At 44.6% G+C, this 26,332-nt stretch overlaps 1 protein-coding gene and 1 long non-coding RNA gene across 8 annotated transcripts in view; one reads left to right on the top strand and one right to left on the bottom strand.

Moving 5' to 3' along the window:
- The window catches only part of TIAM1 (TIAM Rac1 associated GEF 1), a 392,899-nt gene that overhangs the window by 55,348 nt on the left and 311,219 nt on the right, over positions 1 to 26,332 (bottom strand). For all 6 annotated transcript variants that reach the window (XM_045436876.1, XM_045436879.1, XM_045436875.1 and 3 more), the window contains 4 exons: positions 21,523 to 21,627; positions 14,587 to 14,668; positions 7,194 to 7,280; positions 1,449 to 1,673 (listed from right to left, as the gene is read on the bottom strand). In XM_045436876.1, coding sequence (XP_045292832.1) covers positions 1,449 to 1,673; positions 7,194 to 7,280; positions 14,587 to 14,668; positions 21,523 to 21,627 — 499 coding nt within the window. The remainder of the gene's footprint in view (positions 1 to 1,448; positions 1,674 to 7,193; positions 7,281 to 14,586; positions 14,669 to 21,522; positions 21,628 to 26,332) is intronic.
- On the top strand, positions 3,524 to 21,009 carry LOC123575916. 2 transcript variants are annotated; one of them, XR_006701086.1, is made up of 4 exons: positions 3,524 to 4,586; positions 5,243 to 5,678; positions 5,794 to 5,895; positions 20,286 to 21,009. It is a non-coding gene; the product is annotated as an uncharacterized LOC123575916 (long non-coding RNA). The 2 variants fall into 2 exon arrangements; XR_006701085.1 differs by lacking the exon at positions 20,286 to 21,009 and adding an exon at positions 6,217 to 7,185.

The raw sequence follows: 26,332 nt of genomic DNA, 5'->3' as shown, positions 1-26,332 counted from the left end.
AAAAAAAAAAATCAATGGCAGGGCAAAGAATATTCAAAGTACCTATACCCAGAGTTTGAAATCAAAGACTTTTTTTTTTTTTAATTTTTTTTTTCAACGTTTATTTATTTTTGGGACAGAGAGAGACAGAGCATGAATGGGGGAGGGGCAGAGAGAGAGGGAGACACAGAATCGGAAACAGGCTCCAGGCTCTGAGCCATCAGCCCAGAGCCCGATGCGGGGCTCGAACTCACGGACCGCGAGATCGTGACCTGGCTGAAGTCGGACACTTAACTGACTGCGCCACCCAGGCGCCCCGACTTTTTTTTTTTAATTCAAGTTTTGAAAAGAAAATGAATCCAAAGACCCCAACTTACTAAATCAACCCCACTGCTAGAACCAGGTCATGGAGAAAGAAGTGACAGCAACATGCTATTGACTGGTGGGCTCATTTACGGACCCTCACTCAACAAGAACAGGGTGCCGTGGAGCAAAGTGAAGCAGGTGTAAGCCCAGTCCCAGGAACAAACTCAGGACAGAGAGACAAACCAGTAAGAACAGTATTGTGCGACTAGGGCCCACGTGAAAGAGGTCTCTGCAGGGTCCTAGGGACCCGGAGCAGGGAGGCTTCAAGGGGCAGATAGCATACAAGTTGCTTCTTTTTTTTTTTTTTTTTTTTAAGTTTATTTCTTAATTTTGAGGCGGGGGCTGGGGGGAGGGAGGGCAGAGAGAGAGGGGGGGAGAGAGAGAGAATCCCAAGCAGGCTCCACACTGTCAGTGCAGAGCCTGATGCGAGGCCCAAACTCACAAACCATGAGATCATGAGCTGAGCCGAAGTCAGATACTTAACTGACTGAGCCACCCGGGTGCCCCCAGGTTGCTTCTTTTAGGGTAAGCACAAGGTTACAAAGGGATAGGGAGAAAGGCTGAGGGCAGGAAGCGCATGGGTAAGGCAGGGCACGGTTGCACCTGTGGACTCCTGCTCCGACTGCAGACCGGGCGAGCCCAAGAGAAGCTGACCAAATGAGAGCTCTGGGCGTATTTCCAAGCGGGGCAGCCCATACCGTCTCCCACACAGAAGGGAAAGCACGGGCTTGACGGTTTGGGGGATGGTGGCGTGGAAGGCAGAGGGGGGACCCGGAGCCTTGGTGAATCTCTGTCATCTCCACCCACAGCCAAGACACGGGGGCCTCTACCCATTCGACTTTCTCCAAAATGATACACAGCAGCAGCAGCTGCGTGTGTGACAGGTTGATTAGTGGACAAACGGTTACTCCGCAAGAACACAAGTCCCCCGACCCCTGGAAATTAACAGGAAGCACACTCTCCGTAACCAGTTCATTTCACTCGTACATCTTAGGCCTGCTGGCCCCAGGCCACTGGAACACACACACACACACACACACACACCCAGCAGGTCCCGGCTGACCCGGGCTCAGATGCGGGTCCGGCACACGGCGCAGCCATACCTGGGTTGCTGCTGAGGAAGGCCAGGGGGCTGTCGTTGAGATCCGCGGGGCCGTCCGCTCGGTGGGGCGGGCAGTCCAGCAGCTCCACACCCCCGACCAGCTCGGGGTAGGTCCTCACCAGGAGGCCCAGGGACGGCTGCGTGAGGAAATCTTTGAGCACAGAGGAGTTCAGGGTGCCTGCAGCCCGGCTATTGATCTCGAGAATCTCATCTCCCGCTTTCAGGCCTGCCAACGCGAGACGGAAAATGTTTCATTTCACACGCACATAAAAGCAGCGGCGGCCGCAGCATCGAGTCAGATCACAACAGCGTAGAAACCCTGCTGTAAAGGGCACGTGGAGTCACCTGTCGTGGGCCCCACGGCCCCGGGCGCCGGTGCAAACAGGCTGTGGTCCTCGACAGTGATCACCAGGGCCCCGGTCTCAAAGGTTCCGGACTCGGTCGTGACACGCGTGCCTGTCTGTCCTGCACACACACCAACTAAACACATTTTCTCCTTCCCGAATCCACCTGCTCTGGGCACCTTCTCCTCACGAATGCTAATTCCGGCTATCATCCTCAGCTTTGAGGGGAAATGGTAGAAATGCTCTGGGTAGCTGGGGCGGCTCAGTCGGTTAAGCATCTGACTTCAACTCAGAGCATGATCTCGCGGTTCGTGGGTTTGAGCCCCATGTCGGGCTCTGTGCTGACAGCTCAGAGCCTGGAGCCTGCTTGGGATTCTGTGTCTCCCTCTCTCTCTGACCCTCCCCTACTTGTGCTCTGTCTCTCTCTCTCTTTCTCAAAAATAAATAAACATTAAAATATTTTAAGAAACAAGAAAACAAATGCTCTGATTGCTATAATCAATATGTTTTGTACACACCCGTGCGACAGTGCACACATGTGGCACGGCCAGCTAACACCTCTTTGCTCACTGCTATGGAACCAAAGTGCAGTGAGCTTCTTCTGGCTACGACTATAGAAAATCAACTTATTCCAAATCCAAACACAATCTAGAGAACCACATGTGATTGATCATTTTTTGCCCTCCACACCCCCCCCCCCCGCCTTTTTTGTAACTATATCACGGCTTCGGGGTGAGTATCTTTTGGAAGGTCCCCAAAGGTTCTGCTGCTTTTGCAAAGCATGCTGGGGGAGTTGCCAAAGTCTGGGACCCAAGGGAACTAGCCCAACCCAAAAGAACAAGAGGTTGTGACGGACCCTGCGGCGTTTCAACCTGGTATTAAAAGAACATTCCAGCAGTTTGAGAAAGGGAGAGGTTAGAGCAGAACATGAAAGGAAATATTGTTTCAGCTACGAAGACAAGAGTCCAACTCTCACTCTAAAGACTCATGTGGAAGAACAAACTTGGAAAGGGAAGTGAGTGAGGGCAAAGGTAAATGAATAAACTGCAGAAATGAGACGCCACTCAGCTCCTCAGGTATCCACGGATCCCACCTCTGAGTCTGAGGGAAAGTGTTTCCACAGAGAAGTTCGTACTTCCCGGCTTCACCGAGTCACAGCCCTTGGCTATCTGTACTCGGGTTTCCAAAACACTTGACATCAACCTTCTACCATAAAACACTCCAGGAAACGCTTGGAGTGGGGAGGCAACGGAAGACAAATGTTTTTCTCTACTCAGAGGTGGAATTCTGGGAAGCTAAGCACTCCAGTTTTAGGTGACAGATTTTGGCATCACAGCATTTGAAATGAAAACACAAAATTCCCCCATGTGGAACGTAGTTTGTTTGGTTGGTGTTTTTTAAGTCTTCTCTCGGAGACAACCCTTTCGGTTAGACATTAGAGGACATAATATAAGAAGAAACAGAAGACAGGACTTAAACAGCTAGGAGTTTTGTTTTGTTTTGTTTTTTAAATTTTTTTTTTAATGTTTATTTATTTTTGGGACAGAGAGAGACAGAGCACGAACGGGGGAGGGGCAGAGAGAGAGGGAGACACAGAATCAGAAGCAGGCTCCAGGCTCTGAGCCATCAGCCCAGAGCCCGACGTGGGGCTCGAACTCACGGACCGCGAGATCGTGACCTGAGCCGAAGTCGGAGGCCCAACCGACTGAGCCACCCAGGCGCCCTGTTGTTTTGTTTTTTAAAGAAGTTCCAGGTTTACCATGACTGGTGTAGCAAAAGTGTATAGTGGGTTGAACAGTGACCCCCGCCCCCCCAAAATATGTCCACGTCCCAGAACCTGTGAGTGGGGCCTTATTTGGAAACAGGATCTTTGCAGTTATAATTAAATAAATGATCTTGAGATGACACCATGCAGGATTGTCTGGTGGGTCAAAAACCCACTGATAAATGTCCTCTGAAGAGAGGCACAGAAAAAAGATAGACGTGAACAGGGCGGTGATAGATACTGCTGGGGGTCAAGGAACACCTAGAACTGTCAGAGGCTGGAGGGGACAAAGAAGGATTCTTTCCTAGAGACTTCAGAGGGAGCTGCTGACACCTTCGTTTAAGAATTCTGGCCTCCAGAACTGTGAGAGGACACATTCCTGTTGTTTTAAACTACCCAGCTTGTGGTCATTTGTCATGGCAGACCTAGACAATGACCACAGGCAGTTGCCTGAGTGAGTTATTCTCAGTATTAATACGTGAGTGTAGACAGCCCAGCAGTAGTGAGCAATGAAGTGCCTCACTGGGGTCCTGCTGTCACAGTGCGACCGCGTAACAGCTCTGTGACCGCGGGCATGTTACTGAATCTCTCCCAGCCCCCGTTTCCTCATGCGTAAAAGTGACCATGCGCTGAGACTAAGTGACGTAACCCATGTAAAACTCTTAGCACAGCATTTGGCACGTTGAAGGTATTCACTAGACATGAGCTCTCATCAGTATGTAGCAGAAGAAAAAGAAAAGCTTTTCTTTCTGACAGAAAACCACAGCCTGCTTAGAAGCAATCCCCATAATCGACCGTGGCAAAAGCTGTGAAGTATCTAGAAGATACTCTGCCCTGGAGAAAGAAGCACACGGTTTTCTCGACCGGGCTCTGTCCTGTGGAGCCATCAGAGAAACACTTGGGAGGACAGCAAACAAGATGCCAGCTCCCAGCCTCAGATGACCCCAAGAGAAGAATGATGGGCCAGAATGAGCACACCCAAGTTGAACAGAGATTAAGTGTTATGGTTTTGGTTCAAAGAGTCAATGCTGTAAGTATAGCCAATGCGAGATCCAGGGGACGGGTAGGCAGATATTAAAGGGGGATTCACCATTAGTTCATTATAGGCCAAAAGCCCCAGGTGGTTAACAAAAATAAGTAAGAGACTTAGTTATAACATGATGGACATCCAAGGCTGTCTATAGAGAAGAATAAGATAAAACGGTAAATGGAAGCTGAAGAAGGAGAATGTTTTGTGATTAGAGATCTCCGAGAAGAGGCCTTATGGTCTGTAGTGAGCTCTCCATTATCCAGACGTCTGCACAGAGAGGCTAGAATTAACATTAAAAAACCCAAATCTCTCTTTTCTAATGTTTATTTATTTTTGTGAGACAGCGTGAGCAGGCGAGGGGTAGAGGCGGTGGGGACACAGGACCCAAAACGGGCTCTGGGCTGCCAGCAGGGGACAGTCCGAAGTGGGGCTCGACCTCACAAACCACGAGATCACCACTGCGCTAAAGTCAGATGCTCAACCAACTGAGCCACCCAGGCGCCCCAACCCAAGTCTCTTGCTTGCCACTGCCCTCTACATGGGTGTGTCTGTGGCCCCAGTGGACAAAGGGACATCACTCTTAAATCTATAGAGGACAGTGCTATACAAGGCAAGTGGGTTGGAACAGACAACCATTTGTTTTTATCTAAAACCAGGGCTCCTGGATTCAAAGAACTAAAACAGGATGTGACTGAAACTGAGGCAGCATACTTCCCCACCCCCATACCACACCAACGGGCACACTCATCGTGCTGCAAGAGATAACAATCAGACTTTGGGTTTGTGGGAGAACAAACCCTGCCACGTCTGCTCCCAGCTGAGATACAGCTTAGTGAATGTGGAGACTCGCCTCCAGGCTGCCTTTGGCCTTGAAAAGTATGGAAGGAAAATCCTCCTCTGTGACGGCAGTGAATACATGACTTTGACTTTATTCCCCATTTGTCACACTTCAGCCATTACTGTGCACAGCCAAGTGTGCAGGCTGCCCTTCTCTGAGGCTTACGGCACAGGGGGAAGTAACCTGGGTAGGTAGCTCGAAGGTCGTGAACACCCAGAACTGAGCTGTACCAAGACATGGAAGGAGTTGGCAAGGTAGGCCACTCCACCATTGTCTTGTCTCCTCCATTCTTGTCTGCTAGAGCAGACAGATGCAAGGCATTACGTCTAAGTGCAACTGACCCAGACGTTTTGGTCTTTTATTCGACAGGTATGATATGGCTGCTTCCTGGATGAAACGAAAAGTTCCACAGCAAGGAGAATGAAAGGAAAGTGGGTTTTGAGCCCTATCTAGCGGCCTGATTTGTTTACGGTAAGTATGGTAGGCTGAAAAGTGCACCCCCCCACCCCCCAAACTCATGTCCATCCAGAGTATCAGAATGTGACCTTAGTTGGAACTAGGGTCTTTGGGGCGCCTGGGTGGCTCAGTCAGTTAAGCGTCTGACTTGATTTCGGCTCAGGTCATGATCAGACGGTTTGTGAGTTTGAGCCCCACGTCGGGCTCTGCGCTGACAGTGTGGAGCCTGCTGGGGATTCTCTCTTTCTCCCCCTGTCTCTCTACACTTCCACCACTGTCTCTGTCTCCCAAAATAAGTAAATAAGCTTAAAAAAAAAATGAATGGGGTCTTTGCAGATGTAATTACGTTAAAGATGAAATCACACTGGATTAGGATGGGCTCTATATCCAATGACCGGTATTCTTATAAGAAGGCCATGTAAAGATGCAGAGACACACAGGAAAGAAGGCCATGTGATGAAAGACAGAGAGATTAGAAGGACGCAATCACAAGCCAAGGACTGCCAAGGACCGCCAGCAGCCACTGGAAGCAAGGGAGAGGCATGGGACAGATTCTTCCGTCAGACGCGCCAGAAGAAACCAACCCCGCCCGTACTCGGATTCTGACCGTCTGGCCTCCTGAACCGTAAAAGCATAAATTTCTGTTGTTTTTAATCACTCAGTTTGTGATAATTTGTTACTGCAGCCCTAGGAAACCATCACAGGAAGCAAAAAAATCTAGGCTGAAAAGATTCTCTCTGAGTAGAAAGAGGAAAGAGAGTTGGGGTTTCACAAGTAGCCCGGGCCGCAGTGAGCCCTGGGAGGGCCGCAGGCGGGGTGTGGCAGAACAGAGCTCTCTCCGTGGGGCAAGAAGACTGGATCCTGAAACCCTAGGTTCTCAACTTCTGCAAAGGTCCCTTCATGAGCGGGAGCAAGACCACATCCACTCTGAAGGAGCTTTGCAGGTTCAGGGGAGAGCCAGCGTCAGCTCTGGCCACCGGAGCACAGAGGGCTGTTCCTAAATGCTGCTTCAGGAAAACCCCTAGGACCTCCATACCATCGAAAGATGATCACGTCAGATTAGAATGGAATTTCCCAGCAGCCCCAAGGAAATGGGCGCAGAATCAGATTTAAGATCCAAAATGTGGCATTTCTTAAACACTCGCGTTTATAGAACAATATGCATATTCCCTGGGAGGGTTTTCAAGGAGACAACGTTCAAATAATCTTTACCGGTGAACCCTTTGGGGGTGTCTTTCTCATCCACCAACCAGAGAAACCCCCAAGGGATTTTAAGAGAGACAGACAGACAGTTACGATACTCAGTCACTTACCTTTCTTGGAAGCTAAGCCAGTTTCCTTTACACTATTCACATAGAGCCTTCGAACACCATCTTCTTCCACAGAGGAAAGGGAAAAGCCTAGAAAACACAAAGACAGAATGGTAGGGCTCACACCTTCCGAATGTTTGCCAAACAACACGAAATACCTGCTGTGAACTAAGTATGTTCAATGTTTTTGGTTACAGTTTGGAGCGATTGTTTTTTCCTTGCTCGTATTATTTTACAAAGCACAAAAAAAATGTATTTTTAGATCACTCTAAAAAAGCCACTACTTGCAAAAATTAACATTACCAGGTACATCTCTCCTCACACCACCTACCTATCAACCCAAATGGAAGAAAATTATTTTGTTTTACCTTGCTTGCTAGCAAATGCCACAGTTTTATTTTTTCCATTGTCTCCTCCACAGTGCAAACGGGATGATTAGCATATCTCAGCTGGGTCCTTCGGCTTTTTGCAGCCAATCCTTGTCCTAAGATATGTTACACCTGAACAACTATATGGTATGTGTCCAGCCATATGTATTGCTATATGGACACCGAGTTTAATTTAATAAATCTTTGTATATGGGGATTAAGTACTGACTTACTTTACAAATCTTATTTTATACTGAAATTCATTGATTGCACATTCTACTAGAGTGTGATCATAAGATTATCTTATACTTGTCCAGCCTTCCAGAGCCCAAAGCCCATTAGCTAATCAATCTTGGGCTTGCTACATCCTTCAGGAAAAAACGCAGAACCAGACCCTGAGTTTCCAGGTGGTTTGGGGATCTGAGGGGCTTCTAATTCCGTGGCCACACGCCCTGGGCACCTCAGTTTCTAGACAGTCTCATTACAACTCTTTTCTGATCAGGGCGACTGGCTGGCTCAGTCAGTGGAGCATCCAACTCTTGATCTCAAGGTCATGAGTTCCAGCCCCAAGGTGGGTACAGAGATGTTTATTATCTTTTTAATGTAAATTTATTTATTTTGAGAGAGGGTGAGACAGTGCAACAGGGGAGGGGAGAGAGAAAGAGAAAGAGAGAGAAAGAGAGAGACAGAGAGAGAGAATCCCAAGACGGCTCGGTGGAGAGCCCGACACGGGGCTCGATCTCACGAACTGTGAGATCATGACCTGAGCTGAACTCAAGAGTCGGGAGGCTTAACAAACTGAGCCACCAGACACCCCGAGATTACTTAAAAGTCTTTTCTGATCTGTTATCTCCTTTCCCTCAAGTAAGAGACTGTGGCAAACACCCCTAAAAGAGCAATCAGAATTAATGCAGTTGTGAAGATATGACATAATTTCAGGTCTGGGAGAAGAATAATCCCCTAATATAGGTACTTACCTTAAGGGTGAAGGCAGAAAAAAAATCACAGTGCTTTTGAAGAGCAAATAAGCAAATAACAACAAAACTGAATAATAAATTACAGGACTGAGACCCAGGGAGTCATCAAGACTTTTCAGGCCGTGTCATAACGAACAAGGGTTTTTCTGTTTAGTTCACAGGATCAGGAAATAGATACCCACACTTAGGCAAAACTACCAACTGTCTTCGCCCACTACAGTATCATAACTCCCTCAGATGGGGAAACACAGGCCATACCCTGAGGACTTTCTGGTCTTTATTTGACTCTTACTTTGAATTCCATTCTTATAGCAACTTGTAACATTCAGATTATGTTTCAAGAAGACCCACTCAAATCGGGGCCCCTGGGTGGCTCAGTTGGTTAAGTGTCTGACTCTTGATTTCGGCTCAGGTCATGATTCGTGAATTCGAGCCCCATGTTCGGATCTATACTGACAGTGAGGAGCCTGCTTGGGACTCACTCTCTCTCTCTCTCTCTCTCTCTCTCTCTCTCTCTCTCTCTCCCCCTCTCTCTCTCTCTCTCTCCCCCTCTCTCTCTGTCCCTACCCTGCTCGTGCCCTCTCTGTCTCTCAAAATAAACTTTAAAGTAAAAAAAAAAAAAAAAAAAAAAAAAAAAGAAGAAGACCCACTCAAGTAAAAATAATTTTATACATGAGCCAATTAAGTGATATTAGCCCTAACACAGGTTTATCTATTTGCATTTCAGTAGAGAATTTCCCTTAACTGTTAGAGTAGATGCAGAATCAGGGGCAATGCCAAGAGAAAGAATGGATACAAATTCATTAAAATATAGGCATTTCCTTTCTGAAATGCCGAGTTTCTGTCAAGTTTTGAGACCACATTTCTTTTTCTATTAAAACAAGTGAGCAGGGGCACCTGGGTGGCTCAGTTGGTTGGGCGTTTGACTCTTGAGATCAGTTCGGGTTGTGATCTTGTGGCTGTGAGATCAAGCCCCATGTCGGACTCTGTGCTGAATGTGGAGCCTGCTTGGGATTCTCTCTTTCTCTCCCTCTCTCTGACCCTCCCCAACTCTTTCTCTCTCTCAAAATAAATAAACATCAAAAAAAAAAAAAAAAAAGTGGGCAAATGACAAGGTGCCAGGGGACAAGATCAGAAGATGCCAGGAGAGATGACAGTTGAGAGCCTGATACAAACCACATGAGGCCAAAATCAGTGGAGATGGCTGAACTATTCCTTTGCCCCCTTCCCTCTTTACTTGGTCTATTTTTTTTTAAATAATCAAAAGATAATAACAAGGACTACAAGCGACTATGAGATTGGTGCTGGGCAAGCATGGCTCCGAGAAAGAGATCAGACCCCTCTAGTTGGTGGAAAATCTCTGTGACAGGACTGCTGAAGAGAGCTTTTGCAATAAGTTTTCTGGAAGTTGATTCAAGGGAAGCCAACATTCACAAAGGGAAATGGCACTTCGGCTCTGCACTGGAATTCATATTGGAAGACACCTGTTGGGGGGTCAGGCAAACAGGACCCCCTCCCAGCATTCAGAAAGGCAGCTCTCCCCACACTCAGCTACACAGCACACTACCTCGGGCTCCCAGAGTCTCAGGGAGCAGCCTCCATTTCGAGATGCCAGTAATGTGCCCACGCAGGGGAGGGGGATTACAGCCATCTCCTAAATTAACACATGTAAGGAAAATATTGTATATCCTACAGTTGGATTATTTTGAGATCACTGGAAAACACAGTTTTTTTTCTTCCTTTCAAATAGGATAGCAACAATCTAATTCCCAGCCAATAAACGTAACATAGCCCCAGATGACTGCCAACAGGAGGCAGAGGGAGTTATTCAAAATAAACCCAACTTAACCCACCAGGAGGAGGCACCACGAGCGGCAATAATGCTCTCAAGAATGAAAGGAAGTGATTAAAACTAAGAAGAGAAACCAAGAAGACAAATGCCTGTGATGAGCAACCAGAAGGTCCCTCATACTAAAATCTATAACCAAGGAAAAGTCATGGCGTCATCAGAAACAGCAGGGGAGTACTCAAAACCAGATTCCAGGATACAGGGAAATTCAGAAAATAGGACAAGTGTGGACACCTCTGATAGAAATGGTACATGTGACCAAAAATGCAACAGCAGAAGTCCCCATAGAAGAAGGAATGTTCGCTTGCTGCAATGATGCATCCTTTACTTCAAGGCAGCCTGGGGGTCATGCTTAGTCTATCTCATCACTCTGTGAACTAATTTCAACAATCAGTTCAGGTTGAGATGCAGGGAAGGGCGACTAAGAGAGATTAAGGAAGGGCCAAATCTTGGGACGCCTCGGTGGCTCAGTCGGTTGAGTGGCCGACTCTTGTTTATGGCTCAGATCATGATCTCGAGGCTCATGGGTTTGAGCTCCACATTGGGCTCTGCACTGATGGTGTGGAGCCCGTTTGGGATTCTCTCTCTCCCTCTCTCTCTGCCTCTCCCCTGCTCATTCTCTCTCTCTCAAATAAATAAACAAAAAAAAAAAAAAAAGAAAGAAAAGAAAAGAAAAGGAAAAGGAAGTGTCAAATCTTTCCACTGGTTCAGTCAGTTGGATTATTAAGCCCTATTTTCCTCCCTAAAGTGTTCTAAAATAGAAGACAGCATGTAGTTTGTGTTTGGATTTTTGTATGTTGGCATATGCTAGTAACTTATATATATACTGCACTGTATATATATTGAGCTCAATATACGGCAGGAAGCCAGACTTGAGTAGGTGCTAACGTTAAATACTGCTGAGCTGAATTTAGAATCCTTGGTAGTTCTGGGGGCACCTGGGTGGCTCAGTTGGTTAAGCCCCCAACTCTCAATTTCGGCTCAGGTCATAATCTCACTGTTCATGAGATCAAACCCTGCATCGGGCTCTGTGCTGGCAGCACAGGGCCTGCTTGGGATCCTCTCTCTCTGCCCCTCCCCTGCTCAAGTGCTCTCTTGCTCTCAAAATAAATAAACTTAAAAAAAAAAAAAAAAGAATCCTTGGGGGCACCAAGTTGGTTAAGCATCTGACTTCAGCTCAGGTCATGATCTCGCAGTCCTTGAGTTCAAGCCCTGCATCAGGCTCTGTGCTCACAGTTCGGATCATGGAGCCTGCTCCGGATTCTCTCTGTCCCTTCCCTACTTATGCTCTGTCTCTCTCAGAAATTAAAAAAAAAAAAAAAAAAAAAGAATCCTTGATAGTTCTGAGGTCAGAGGCAACCAAGTAAGTCTCTTAGGATGAGGGACTCTTTAACTTCTCCGTTAATACGCTGTTGGAACACCTTCCACCAGCATGAACTGGGCGCTCAGAATAAATGGTTTTGCTGAGGTTATTAGCCACACATAGCAGGCTCTAGAAAGTGAAGTCCAAGAATCAGCACCATTGGTGACTGATAGTAACATAGACAGAAACTGAGATTAAGCACTGTGAGCCCAGCCGTGAGACAATGGCACACCTCCAAGCATGAGCTTTGAGAGTTTACAAAAGCAGTGGCGGTCCACGACAGACTGTTAGAACAAAACAAAACACCCTGCTTCTTTACCTCAGATATTTTGAGAAGCACTGTTGACGATACTTTCTAGGGTGATGCCTGAGGTGCTAAAATACCTTCAGGGTGGAAATGTAAATGGGGTCTGTGAGCGCTTGAGTCGATAAAAACATATAAAAAGTATAGCTTTTTTTTTAGAGATTTTTTTTTAATGTTTTATTTATTTTTGCGACAGAGAGAGACAGAGCATGAATGGGGGAGGGGCAGAGGGAGAGGGAGACAGAATCACAGCAGGCCGCAGGCACTGAGCTGTCAGACTGAAGCCCGACACAGGACTCGAACCCACGAACCGTAAGATCATGACCAGAGTTGAAGTTGGACGCTTAACCAACTGAGCCACCCACACGCCCCAAAAGCATAGCAGCTTTATGCCCCGTTTCTGAGTCCAAGCACCAGTCAATCTTACAGTTTCATTCCAAGACCTTTAAATTCAGCCCTGTCTTGCTTCTTGCTACTTAAAGAGAAAAGAATAACTGTCACAGTGCATCTCACTTTGGAGAAGCCAGACACTTAAGTTACAGCACTGCCACCAACTACTGCTTTAATTACCAAGGTCACCCTTCCGATGCATAATAAGCCTTCTGTAGACGTTTATCCTCTGCCATCAAAAACATCCTCTGGGTGTATGATGTCTTTAGTTTCAAGGTCAAGAAGTAAACAGCATGAAGGTGCAATGCAAGTGACCAGGGTCCAAAATGAGGTTCTCTTCATTAGGCCAAATACCCTAAGGAATGTTCAGAGATGAAGAGCAGTGGCCTGTGGGAGCGACTGCAGAATGAGTTTGCCATGCTGCTGGTCAGTGAAAGTTCTGAAGATGCTCAAATGCTAAGAAGCCAAATTAACTCGGGGCGCCTGGGTGGCGCAGTCAGTTAAGCGTCCGACTTCAGCCAGGTCACGATCTCGCAGTCCGTGAGTTCGAGCCCCGCGTCGGGCTCTGGGCTGATGGCTCAGAGCCTGGAGCCTGTTTCCGATTCTGTGTGTCCCTCTCTCTCTGCCCCTCCCCCGTTCATGCTCTGTCTCTCTCTGTCCCAAAAATAAATAAACGTTGAAAAAAAAAAAATTTAGAAGCCAAATTAACTTAATTCAGAGAGAAACCGTAAACGAGCAAAGACGGTAAGCTCCATGTGTCTGCATCAGGCTTTCTGGTTCTCTTCCTTCCCACAAATAGCAGGGCTAGAGTCCCCTGCCCCTTGGGGGCAGGCGGGGCCAGGGGACTGGCTTTGACAATAAACTGTGAGGCCACCAGCACCTGGCTCACCGCGCCTTCTCTCTTTCCCTCCACCGAGAGACAGACAACGCCCCAGGCGGCCGCTGCAGGCCTGTGTCTAAGAGTGAGGGTAACATAGAGTCAAGCCAAGCCACAAAGGATGCACGGTGAATTCAGGAAGCCCATTTCACTATTCTGAGCCACCTCGGCCAGCCTCGCCACTCCTGACTAATATCACTGTCTGGATTTCCCCTTGTGGTTTCCTCAAGCACCAACTCCACTGCTATTCAAATCATACAGTGTGATGCTAACCAGTCTGGGACATATGAAGGGACGACATATTCGGCTACGCCAGAATGCAGACAACTGTGTAGAAAACCATCAACATGGCAGACCTGTTATTCTTTCAAAGGCCTGTTTGTAAGTTTGGCCCCTGGCTGGCCATCCGGGAACTTGGATTTTGGGTGGGTTCCCAACACCCTGACGAGACTCACCGGGCCTAAAATTTGTACAAACAATATGGCTGACGCCGAACTCCAGCTTTCCCCTGCTGGGAGCCTGAAACTTTGGTACATGCTAGGTAGAGTGCATCTACATGACTGGGCACTGAGTCTCCAACAAACTTCCCAGCTAGACAACACCCTACGTGCACTGTCCCAGCTTGTTGCTGGGGGAATCGAGGACGTCCCGTATGACTGGGGAAGGACTCTTGGAAGCTTGTACCCACTTTCCTCAGACCTCACCCCATGTGCCTTTTCCCTTTATTGATGCTGTTATTATAGCTTCTCTGTAATAACTCACAGTCATGACCAGGACGATCTCCTGAGTCCCATGCGTCCTCTTAGTGGATCAGCAAACGTAGGGGTGGTCTTGGGGACCCTCAGCACAACACCGAAATAAGTTCTTTTTACATTATTTGTAGGGGAAGGGAGAATAATGAGTATGTTTGAGGGAGAGGGGTGTGAAGGGATCATTTCTTCATCACTAGGGTATATCATACTATAATCTATTCCCGATACATGCATTTCCTATTTACGACAGAACCCCAGTGACCCAAAGTTATGAAATGTAACCCCAACGATTAAAGCTATGAAGTTTAGGCTGAAGTCTGCATGGTACCCACAGTAAATCTCTTCCCTACCCACCCCCCCCCAGTTTGGCCGCTGTGTATATAGCACAGAAGCCAGATGTGCTATCTGTTTTAAATAGGCCCCAAAGACGTTTTACTGAATTGTAAGTAAGTGACTGTTTACACAGGAATTGCTTTAACTTGAAAAACACCAAAGATCAGAGAAAAATAAACATACCATAATTATCACTGGCTGTATCTGACTTCTCAATCTGGATGTTCTGAGTGACTTTTGGACAAATTTCAATTTCTTTGTACAGCTGAAAAATGACAAAGAGTCTGATTAGGATTGCATTACAAATATCTTATTAGGAATAGACATCATTTTGTAAGTCTATTTTTTCACAATTGATACTTGGAAGTAAATTCTCATCACATCACAGCCTTTTTACTGAACCGAACCCAGTAAAAGTCAAAAGAGAAATTTAAAATGCACGCTCCCAAACTTGGCTACCATTCCAGTTTCTAAATAATGTCTCTTCCCCTTCTAGATCCCTCACAGACCTGAAAACTATTGCTAAAGTAACCAAAAATCTCCAGTACTGGGGAAAGAAATCATTAAAATCAGAAAGAGGCTATAAAAATCTTGACAAGGGGGCGCCTGGGTGGTTCAGGCGGTTGAGTGTCTGACCTCGGCTCAGGTCATGCTCTCACGGCTTGTGAGTTCGAGCCCCGCGTCAGGCTGTCTGCTGTCAGTGCAAAGCCTGCTTTGGATCCCCTGTCTACCACCCCCTCTCTCTTCCCCTCCCCTACTCACTCTCTCTCTCTCTCTCAAAAATAATAAGTAAACATTTAAAAAAAAAAAAAAAAAGATCTTGACAAGGGATTCCTAGAAATAGGAGAAGTTTCTGTTCACATGCCATTTTGCCCTAAAGATTCATAGTAGCACAAATAGGTGCCGACAAAGAATAGCATTGAAACAGACAATAATTTATATAAATGGAGGAGATTCTCTTTTAGCCACTGGATTATACCAAGTTAGCTAGAAAACTAAGGCACATAAATTAATCAATTCTCTAGAAACCCAAGAAAGCTGGGGGCGGGGGGTACGGGGAGGGGTGGGAAAGATAACAGAAAGCTGTAGTTCACATATCAGAAACTTTACTTCGATTTAATTTAACTCACTTTCATATGTCTACAACAATCAGCATCATGGACAATAACTTATGAAGGTTTTCTCAGGTGTCCATATGCCACACAAGTGTCATTCCATTGAACAAGCAAGGGAATAAGGCTGGAGAGAAAGCACTTTGCTAAAGGTTTTAAAGCCAGAATGGGCAGAACAGGGATTTGAACCCAGGTCTCGCTGGCTCCAGAGGTCAAGTTCTCTCCACTATACCGCAATGCCTGGAAGACCACCTCCAGGTGGCGCTGAGAGGTACCACAACTTCTTAGGTAAGCAAGACAAAGGCCATTTCCAAAGACTATGATACAAATTCCAAAACAAATAAATGTGTCAAAGCTCATATGGAACTGGAAAACTGTCATTCAATTTTGAAATGAAAAACTCTGGTGCCAAGGTCAATAACAGAAGGCTGTGCTTTAGTAGGAAAGAGAAGTCTTGGTGGTTATTGAAACTTGCTCGCATCTCTGACCCCACAGTCATTCACCCAGAAATAACGTAATTCAGGCAAGTAGAAAAGAATGGTAGTTTCTTTCTCTTCACTTTCTTAGGGAGGCTGACAGGTGGAAGAAGGAGCCTTGGAAAGAGGCTGCTAGAATAGAAAGGGGAGCAGTGTCCTGGGAACAACGACCACACAGCCCAGATCCTCTAGAACATCCTAATTTAATGCAACTTCCGCCAAATGCAATGTGTTAGGGGTGTCATTTCATGTGGGTTTTTTTTCCTTTTATACTTCAGAAAAATGTTCATATGAATAAATTCTGCAATCAGAAGAAATCAGTTGTGAAACTGATCTTTAGTTCAGAAAATGCAGTTACCAAAGTTATAAATACCAAATATAATAAAGTTTTATGCAATATTTTAGGACGCCACGGAATGTGCAATAAATGCTATGCACTGTGTTTCCTTCAAATTACTTTGAGCCTCAGTTTTACTTTTTACAAATTTCCTCGAGAGTCAAATTCTTACCCTAGGTGGCAGTATATCACTGTTGCAATCATCTCCAGAAAGTTCCTAATGGTTGCCACAGATCCAGGGGGAATACAGCTTTGTGAATAATCTTTCCCATTCTCTCATAATATTGCCTCTTACTTTTCTTTGGAACGGTGTGAAAGCTGTTGTGTCTTTTACCAGCCCCAGACAATACCTAAGTGTGATCTAGCTATAAGCCCCTTGGCCACAGTATGTTCTCAGAGTGGTTAGACTAAAATTGTGTTTGGTAAAAAACACTAATAAAAACACAAAATCTCAAGAAGGATATGCACTTTAAAATATATTTTTTCAATGCAACTACAATCCCTATCTGAAACTAGAAATGCTGAAATTTCATAGGTGTTACACAAATATCTTTAACAGCAAAACGTCACACGCGTTCCCTTTATTTTATTAAGTCAATGATGTGTCACATTTTCCTTCCTTTTTTTTTAATGTTTATTTATTTTGAGAGAGAGAGAGAGAGCACGCAGAGGAGGAACAGAGAGATAAGGAGAAAGAATCCCAAGCAGGCTCCGCACTGTCAGCACAGAGCCCGATGTGGGGCTCAAACCACGATCCCTGAGATCACGACCTGAACTGGAATCAAATCTGATGCTTACCCAACTGCGCCACCCAGGTGTCCCTTTCCCTCTTCTCAAAGAGCAGATTAAAAGATCATCAGATTTAAGAACAAACTTGATTGCCAGGCATTCGAGTTATCATGAAGTCAGGATCATGTCTCACACATCTCCGCTGGGTGCCCTGGTCCAAGCCAGCATCACCCGCTGCCCCAATTACAACGCACTAGCCCCCTGCTCTTTCTCAGCAACTTCTCTTGTGCCCTGTGGTCCATTGGCCATGTGGCACATGTCCCACGGACACAGAGCCACAGTGAGCCTACTAAAATAGAAATCAACCAGTGTCCTTCTTCCTCCGGGGTTTCCCCTCTCATGTAGGCCCTACATGGCCCATCCTGCGCCCCTCCTCCCTCCTCTCTTGCAGCCTCACCCCCTCTCCAGCCACTGACCCTCCTCACACACAAGAAAACAACCTCCACCCTCGCCATCCGCCCCCTTCCAGGGCCTCACCCAGCTTTGTTCCCTTAGCCTAGAACACTTTCCTCCAAAATACCTCTACGACTCACTCTCTCACCTCGCTCTGTTCACACATCAACCCAAACACAGCTAAAGGGGCAGAACACTCTGTTTTTGGATGCCCCATCTCTCTTTCCACTTGACCTAACCTTTTCTTTCCAAGCTCTTCACATCCTCTGAAATACTGCACTGTTACATGTCGTTATGCAAAAAATCTACATATTTTTGTATGTCTCACAAACTTGAGTGTGGGTTCCACAAGGAGTAGAGATTTTTTTCATTTTCGTTCCTTTTAAGTAGGCATATGCCCAATGTGGGGCTTGAACTCATGACCCTGCGATGACGAATCACATGCCCTGTGGGCTGAGGCCGGCCAGGTGCCCCGAGGAGTAGGGATTTTTGATTGTGTATCCCAGTGCCCAGAACAGGCACAGTGGTGCCAGGCACACATAAATGCTAAATAAATATTTGCTGGATGAGTAAATAAATCAATTGACCAGTGTTTCTGCAAACTCTTTATTCCCACCTGTCACTTTAAGAAAAACACACTGAATAAGGGTCTTGAAAAGCCAGTGCCTCCCTATTCATTATCAATCCATCGATGGGGCCTAACAATTAACCAAATACAAAAAAAAGTGGCCAAACAGGTACCACTTCTATTAAAACATAACCAGCAGAGCAGATAAGTAGACGACTGACTAGTCATGGTCATTCACAAGCAAGAGGATCCCCTAACCCACCAAAGATACATCCTAGACCCCTCAAAGCTTTCAAATCTAATACACACTTTTCCTGATAACTACAGACTTTACTATTAAAGAATGTCTGGTAAAACAATGTCAGAGAATAAAACATATCAGGACAGCCATCTATGAATGAGTTACTTACAAGGAAACAGCTTCATATGTGTGTGAGTTTCGCTAGTCTGTCAAAAATAAAATGGAGGTGGGCTACAGAAACTAATCGACCGTGTATGGTCTGATGCTTATTCAGTAAGGGTCAATAATCTGAAATCTGCAAACTCTCAAAAAGCCTCCAGGAACGCTGTGTGTTCAGACACCCCCTGCCTTGCAATGACATTAGAACAAGTTTAATGGCCTATATGGGGGATTGGAAGCCAGGGACCCCTGGGTAGAATCCAAGGGGTCTGTGAACTTCAATGGTGGGGAAAAAAAATGCCATCTTTATATCCACTAACCTGTAACTGAAACTTAGCATTTCCTTCAATCATAAATAAATGTAGGCAACGAATACAACAGTACTGGCAGTGACTATGACCTTGTCACCAGTAAAAATCATGGTTGTTTCCCAATCACATTCAGGCTGCTGTCAGTACTTCAAAACAGTAGTAGCTATTGGATCTCCCACTAAGTCTTATTATTTAAGGAGCCAATAAATAAGCACACATATTATCTATAATTTTAAAAATATCTTGGATAACTATTGCAACATAATTATGCCATAGGTGATCCTATGTGTTTTATTTCGTGCAACTGAAAACAGTAATCTGAGAAGGGAGCGTGAAGCTTTGCCAAATTGCCCAAGGTATTCTTAAGAACAAAAAAGTGAAGAAACTTGGTAAAAGCAGAGATGTGAGTAAGCAATACTCACTTGCAATCCGAACGATAAAATGAACGAGCCTATGGCATTCGCTTCCTCAGGGACCTCTGAGCTGGAGCCCTTTTGCAAAGAGCAGGAAAGATGTCATGCTCTCTTTGCATTTTAGACTCTTTAAAAAAAACTGTGATGAGAACATCTGCAATTGCAGATACAAACAGACCAAGCTTGGTGTGCCTCAGTCTCCTACACCAGATGAGCCACCCAATGGCCAAGACTCAAAAATAATAAGCGTGTCAATATAATTTCAAAAGACATGTCTCAAGTCCCTACTATGTGTGAAATAGGAGGGCCATGCAAGTCGGTTAGAGGCAACATATGAAAGTCTTAACCACCAAGATGCAAACATACCGGTGGTCAAAGAGCTATCCCAGTCTAATCAGCCCTGCACTTTCCTTTTTTAAGTAAGGAAAAGGGTTTTCTTTCCTCTGCTCAGAGAGAACAAAGTCAGGGCTCTGCCCCATGCCAGCCAGAGGAAAAAAAATAAATCAGCTACTCTCTGTTAAAAGCTCCCTCTCCTGTTAACGCTTAATTGTTCAGGCGATGGTTGAAAATAGACTCATCATTTTGATCTTCTTTCATGGATTGCATCACATGGAAAAGTGCGACAAACACCCTCCTCCTCCTATTTATTAGAAACACTTAATGGGGCACGAGGGAACATTTTAGGATGATAGAAACGTTCTAAAGTAGGACTGCAGTGGTGGAAACATGATGGTATGGTGAAACCTCACTGAATTGTGTGCTTAAAAACTGGTGAGCTTTAGGGGCATCTGGGTGGCTCAGTCAGTTAAGTGGCCAACTTCAGCTCAGGTCACAATCTCGCGGTCTGTGAGTTCGAGCCCCGCATTGGGCTCTGTGCTGACAGCTCGGAGCCTGGAGCCTGCTTCAGATTCTGTGTCTCCCTCTCTCTCTGACCCTCCCCTGCTTGCTCTCTGCCTCTCTCTCAAAAATAATAAACATTAAAAAGATATTGGTGAGCTTTGTCGCATATAAAGTAAATGTCAAAAAGAGTTGATTGAAAACAAAATTCCCTATTAAATTTTAAATCTCGCTTCTCCTTTTCAGAAAGAGACTATGCGGGTTCAAGTTTTCAATTCTGCTTTCTGTGGTGCAACCATGTCTGAAGTCATCCTGTTATCATTCACATATCCACGGCCAGCAGCTCGGTGGCCCCCAGAGGAATGACTAAGTGCAGAGAGAGAAGAACAAATTCTAAGATAGAGGCGCCTTGCTCCCAAATTGTCTCTTTCCTGGAACTGAAAACTATACTACTTGGCAAACAAAGAAGAGCTTGTTACTGTGTTATTTCCATGACAACCATTTACTGAGCATCTATTATGTGCACTAGTATCTCTCATCTTTGCAAAATCCTAGAAATTAAGCCCAGTTGACCCTTGAGCAACGTGGGTTTGAGTTGCATGGGTCCACTTTTCCAGAGTTTTGTTTTGTTGTTTTTTTTTACAGTTACTGCAAATGTATTTTCTCTTCCTTAGGACTTTCTTAATAACATTTTCTTCTCTCTAGTTTACCTGATTGTAAGAGTACAGTACCTAATGCATGGAACATGCCAACTGTGTGTTCACTGACTGTTATTGTTATCAGTGAACTTCCAGTCAATGGTAGGCTATTAGTAGTTAAGTGTCGGGGGAGTCAAAAGCTATACTTGGATTTCTGACTGTGCAGGCGGTTAACACCCCCAGCCCCCGCGCTGTTCAAGGGTCAACTGTATTAGCACATCTTTTGCCAATATCACAAAATTCGTAAGCAACGGGGCCGATATAAAACCCATCTCTAGTTTAGAACCCAAGTCTCATAATGAAACCCAAACATACCTAAATGTCCCCAGGCACCTATATAAATACAATTACAAAAGACTGGGACATAGACTCACACGGCAGCATTTTCACCCAGAAGGATTCGACCCATCGGCTTCAATACCCAGGTAGAAGTCATTCAAAACCAGAGTTAGTGCTTTTGTTCCTGACAACAGCCAGCTGATCTTTGAGTCACCACGCTGCCAGGAAAGCTAGGAATAATAACTAAAATTCTACCTGAGGGTCAGCTCTGGATTTCAATCTCTCACGATCGCACAGCCTCGCTCCTTGTAGACACAAAGGTGGCATTTCTACTCTACAGACACATTGTGATAAGTAAGGCCATCTTCGCAAACTTCCGAGCTCTGAATGAGGTTCATTTATTTTAGAATTCGTTCTACTTCACCAACCACAATTAGTACAAGCACACATATAATTTAAAAATAATCTCCTACAGAATGTACTTGGACAACCGTCATAAACATTACCAGCTCATAAATGTCCTCCTCGGGCTTTGGAACGTAGTGTTGCATTTTGTTTTCTATTAGAAATTTCAGACGCAGGTAATGAGCAGAGTGATCCAGTTGATGTGTCTGGGACAAAAGAAAGGAAAAAGAAAACGTTCAATAGTAAACAGGAGTATTTAGTGCACCGCTGACATATTATCACTATCCCCCAAGAATCATAGAGATTTGTTACTGGGGAGGGAGTATGGTTTCTACACCTCCTAGGAGGTTTACCTCTAAAACTCAAACTTGAAACGAATTTTCATTGAACAGATGAGTAATATTCCACGGACAGCTTATGATTCAATGGAAATAACTGAGTCACATCTTCACTTCTGCTTATCTGAGTCATTACCCTCTTTAACACTGGTTTTGCAACAGAACCCCATCAGATCAGGGAGGCCCTTCAACAGAATTCCAAACATACAGAGGTGATTAAAGAAAAAGTCACAGAAACAGTAAGGAAAGATTCACAGTGACAGGGAAAAGCTGTGCCCTGGCAACGTTGTTTTTCTAGCCACATGGGGACACTGGGACAGTTGCTAATAGTTCATTTGCAGGCGAGTCAGCGTGAAGACAAGGCATTTGGATTTCAGTCTTATTTATATACACCCCAAGTGAGACTCCCTCCGGGGGCAGTGCAGACAGGCATGTGTCCAGCACTGGCAACACAGTGAATGACTTACCCAAAGAAAACAATTCTAAAATAGTTAAGGGTTGAAATTTCCAGGCCTACTCCTTTGGTTCAGAATGGGTCGACGGATTTTTCTCCTCTAGAGAGTCACCCTCGATTTAACGTTGCGGTAAAAGCGATAGTCGCAACGTGGCTTTATAAATAATCCTCCACGTGCATTCGTGAAGATGCAGAGAAAAATGTAAGAAAATGCTCTTTGAAAGTTACATGGCAGCTTGAAAATGTATTGTCAGAAAACGCTTAAGTGAAGCCACTTTTTAAAGCATTCTTATCCCTCAGAGATGCATCCCAAAGCACTAGTAGAGAAAAGATACGATGTCTAAAAAATAAATAAATAAATAAATAAATTAATTAATTAAAAAAAAAAAAAAAAAAAGATATGATGTCTAAAACTTGCTCCCAAACGAATCCAGAACAGGGGGTGGGAGGGGATGAGTAAACAGATGAAGCATAATTTGGTAATTTTGGTTAATTATAGAACCTTGGTGACAGATACGCAGCAGTTTATTACACTATTCTCTGCTCTTACATGAGTTTGAAATTTTTCATAAATATTAGATCTCTTCACACCAAAAGCTCTACTGGTGAGAATTACTGCAATATAAGTGAAAGTTAATCTTTTACTGGCTTAATCCTCTTTCTACCTACCCTGACCCCCCCCCCCCGAATTTTAAAGGCTAAACTAAGAAAATTCCGATAATTATTCCAATAGTAGTCATTCAGTCCCATCTAACGAAATCTTAAGTGTGCCAGATGCTGTGTGAAACACTGCAGATATAAAAATTAATAAAACATAAATGCAGCCTTCAACCGCGTGTGTGGCTGTGGGGAAGAGGGGGGCAGAAAACAGAAGATGGGGCGGTGGTGGCTTTGCTTTTTAAATAAATATATATGCAACAGGGGTGCCTGGGTGGCTCGGTCGGTTGGGCGTCCAACTTCGGCTCAGGTCATGATCTCACGGTATGTGGGTTTGAGCCCCGCGTCGGGCTCTGTGCTGACAGCTGGGAGCCTATAGCCTGCTTCGGATTCTGAGTCTCCCTCTCTCTCTGCCCCTCCCCTGCTCATGCTCTGTCTCCCTCCCCAAAATAAATAAACATTAAAATTTTCTTTTAAAAAATACATGCAACATAGGCATCCTGCATTATTACAAAAGCACATTTCCAGAAAGTGGAAATGAGTTCGTTCTGAGCGCCTAGGAGAATGATAAAGAAGTTTTCTACCCTGCATCCTCTCCTGAGTAAAGTGATAGTTTAAAACCCGCTGTGTGACCACAGATACCGCTGAGCCAACACATTCCCACGTACCTGACTTTCAGGCTTTCACTGTCTGTATTACGGAGGTCAAATGCTCAGGGTCTGACAGACCCAGATGGATGGTGTGTAAGGTAATAAGAATGATTATGGGTAATCCCAAGAAGCGTATAACAGGGAAGCTTTTGTTGGTTTTTTTGTCTGTTTTTGTTTTGAGAAAGAGAGAGAGAGCATGCATGCATGGGGAGGGGCGGGGGGGGGGGGTGGGGAGAGAGAAAGAGAGACACAGACAGACAGACAGAGGGAAAGAAAATCTTAAGCAGGCTCCAAGCTGAGTGTAGAGACCACCACAGGGCCCAATCTCACGACCCTGAGATTATGACCTGAGCTGAAATCAAGAGTTGGATGCTTAACTGACTGAGCCACCCAGGTGCCCCAAAACAGTGAAGTTTTACAGTGGGCTACCTATTACTTACAGGAGGGCTGCTGAGACAAACAAATGAAATGATAATATTTAGGTTAAGATGATAGGAAAAGTTTCCCTCCAGAGACAGAAGCTGCAAATGCTTCCCACCTACCTAGGTCCTCACCGAAATCTTTCAACAGAAGAAAAAAATTGTGTTTGCCATCTGTTTCTGACTGAGGTGGGAGGAAAAGAGCAATGAAACTTCATGGGGTCTTGGTTAACAGGAACAAATTCACTTGGCAACCTTACTGTCATCATTAATAAACACTTTGTGGACACTCTCAATAAGGCTGACACTTAAACCATTTTCTGGAAGTCGGACCCAAGGAGCAACCTCACCTAAGAAGCTTGTGGTTCCTGAACTCTCAGTGGGAGAGACAGACAGCCCCCTGTCAGGCACCAAAGATCTTAAGATGGTCCTGATGAAGAGTAGAGAGGTTCTCATCACGCCTTAAATGCTGCTGTGCTGAAACATTTATGCAGATGTACAGAGAGCAAAAAATAACAGCTGTCTAGGTACCTCACTTAGAGTGACACAGCAAGGACAACAAAAGAATGGTAAATACAGCAATGGTAATGAGGCTGATTCTTGGCACCTTCCCCTCCATCATCATCTTTGTCAAACTTCTTTAAGTTACAATAATGTCTTGATAATTTTAAAAAATGAAAATGGCACATGCAACAGATAAAACTTTTAATGGTCTTACTTGCACCCAAGGAGCCCTTAGATTGGTCAGTAAACAGTTACCCTAAAAATGGGTAGTATACCTGAGGGTCTACCATTTTGGTAAAGATTTCTCAATTACAAGCCGTCACTAGTCATGGCTGCTCTAACGTAAAGGCAAAATCCTAATGAATTAATTGATCCTGATGAATTAAATCTGATCATCAGAACTCTCAAGAAGAATTTTCTGCTCCCCAAATATCTGCAGGTTGAGCAAATTTACCATGTTCACAATACATCTTTGTGCAAAAAGAATTCCAAGTATCAATGAATATGTTAACACAGCAAGTCCAAATATTTGTCCTGCTACAGACTTGTAAAACATTCAAGAGAAAACTTCCTAATTCAAGAGAAACTCAGGGAAAAATTTAAGTGGTACCAATTTGTGTTCCAATGTGCATTTGCTTAAGTTACTCAGAGAGCATTTGATTCATTTTGAGGCAATGTAGCCACAAGTCATACCAGAAGATAAAAATACCATAGAACAAGTATTAGTTTAGTTGGCATATATTTTCTTTTAATTTGCATCCACTTCAAAGGATGAAATAGCAAACACAATGTACTTTTTTTTTCCAGTAAATAGTTTGAGCCAATTACAAGAGATAATAACATGATCTTTTAATCCATCAGGGTTTTCTCTTCCAATTCAGTCAAACTTTTTGGGGAAACATAAAAGTTACCACATATAGAAACCCATGCAAACACACACACACACACACACACAAAGTGCTATTGCAGAATTTCCAAAGATAGATCTTCCTCTTCAAGGTGACCTTTCTTTTTTTTAATGCCAATGGTTTTTAGAATAATCAAAAAGTCATAGGCCAATACAGTGATGGCATGAAATAAAACTCATCCCATGGTCACACATGAATTGTATCAGTGAGTATGAATGAATGAATTTTTTGCAATTATTTTGGTAATTGCAATGATCAGAATATATCGAAAACCCACAGGCCAACGTGGTTACCTGCTATAGTTAGCAACAATCGTTTTCGTAACATCTATAACATGAACTGTACATGAAATGTAGATCTTGAAACATTTACTATACCAGAACTTGACTGGTGCTCGGATGGCAGATGACAAACTGATGTGAAAGGATGTGGATCAGATAGAATAGGAAAAAGAATGAGCTGAATGCAAGAGACAGAAGAAAGAGATTGATTATTAAATATTAGAAAAAGCATCCATCACCGACGTTGAGAATGACAATAAAGAAATAAAAGACAGACATTCTGACAATCACCTTTTTTTTCAGTCCCTCCTCCTCCAAAGAGAAAAACACTCACCACTAATTAGATCATTAATAACATGTGGCACTGTTACCCCATTATCTCTTTCCCTCTTAAGAATAAAATTGGCTCCACTAATTACAATAAAGTGTTTTCCAAAGAAGGAGCCAGCTTTAGAAGGCACCTGGTTCTCAGCACACTATATAATTTATCCTACATGGGTGCTTTTCCAGAGACCATCAATTTCTTCAAGTGCATACAAAAGTTTTCCATTTTTAAACTCACGACACTTAGCTTGTTCCACACCACATTGTTTTTGTCTTTATTTCCATGTTTGGGGGAAAAGAGTTGAGGACCCAAGGGAAAATTGGGCGGGATGACCTTCTGTTGTTAGAGAGAGGGATTTGTGCCCTCACGATGCCA

Source organism: Leopardus geoffroyi, chromosome C2 (genome assembly GCF_018350155.1).
Source record: "Leopardus geoffroyi isolate Oge1 chromosome C2, O.geoffroyi_Oge1_pat1.0, whole genome shotgun sequence".
NCBI classification, from domain to species: domain Eukaryota; kingdom Metazoa; phylum Chordata; class Mammalia; order Carnivora; family Felidae; genus Leopardus; species Leopardus geoffroyi.
The sequence above is the reverse complement of the archived record's forward strand: the minus strand, read 5'-3'. Positions and strand labels throughout refer to the sequence as shown.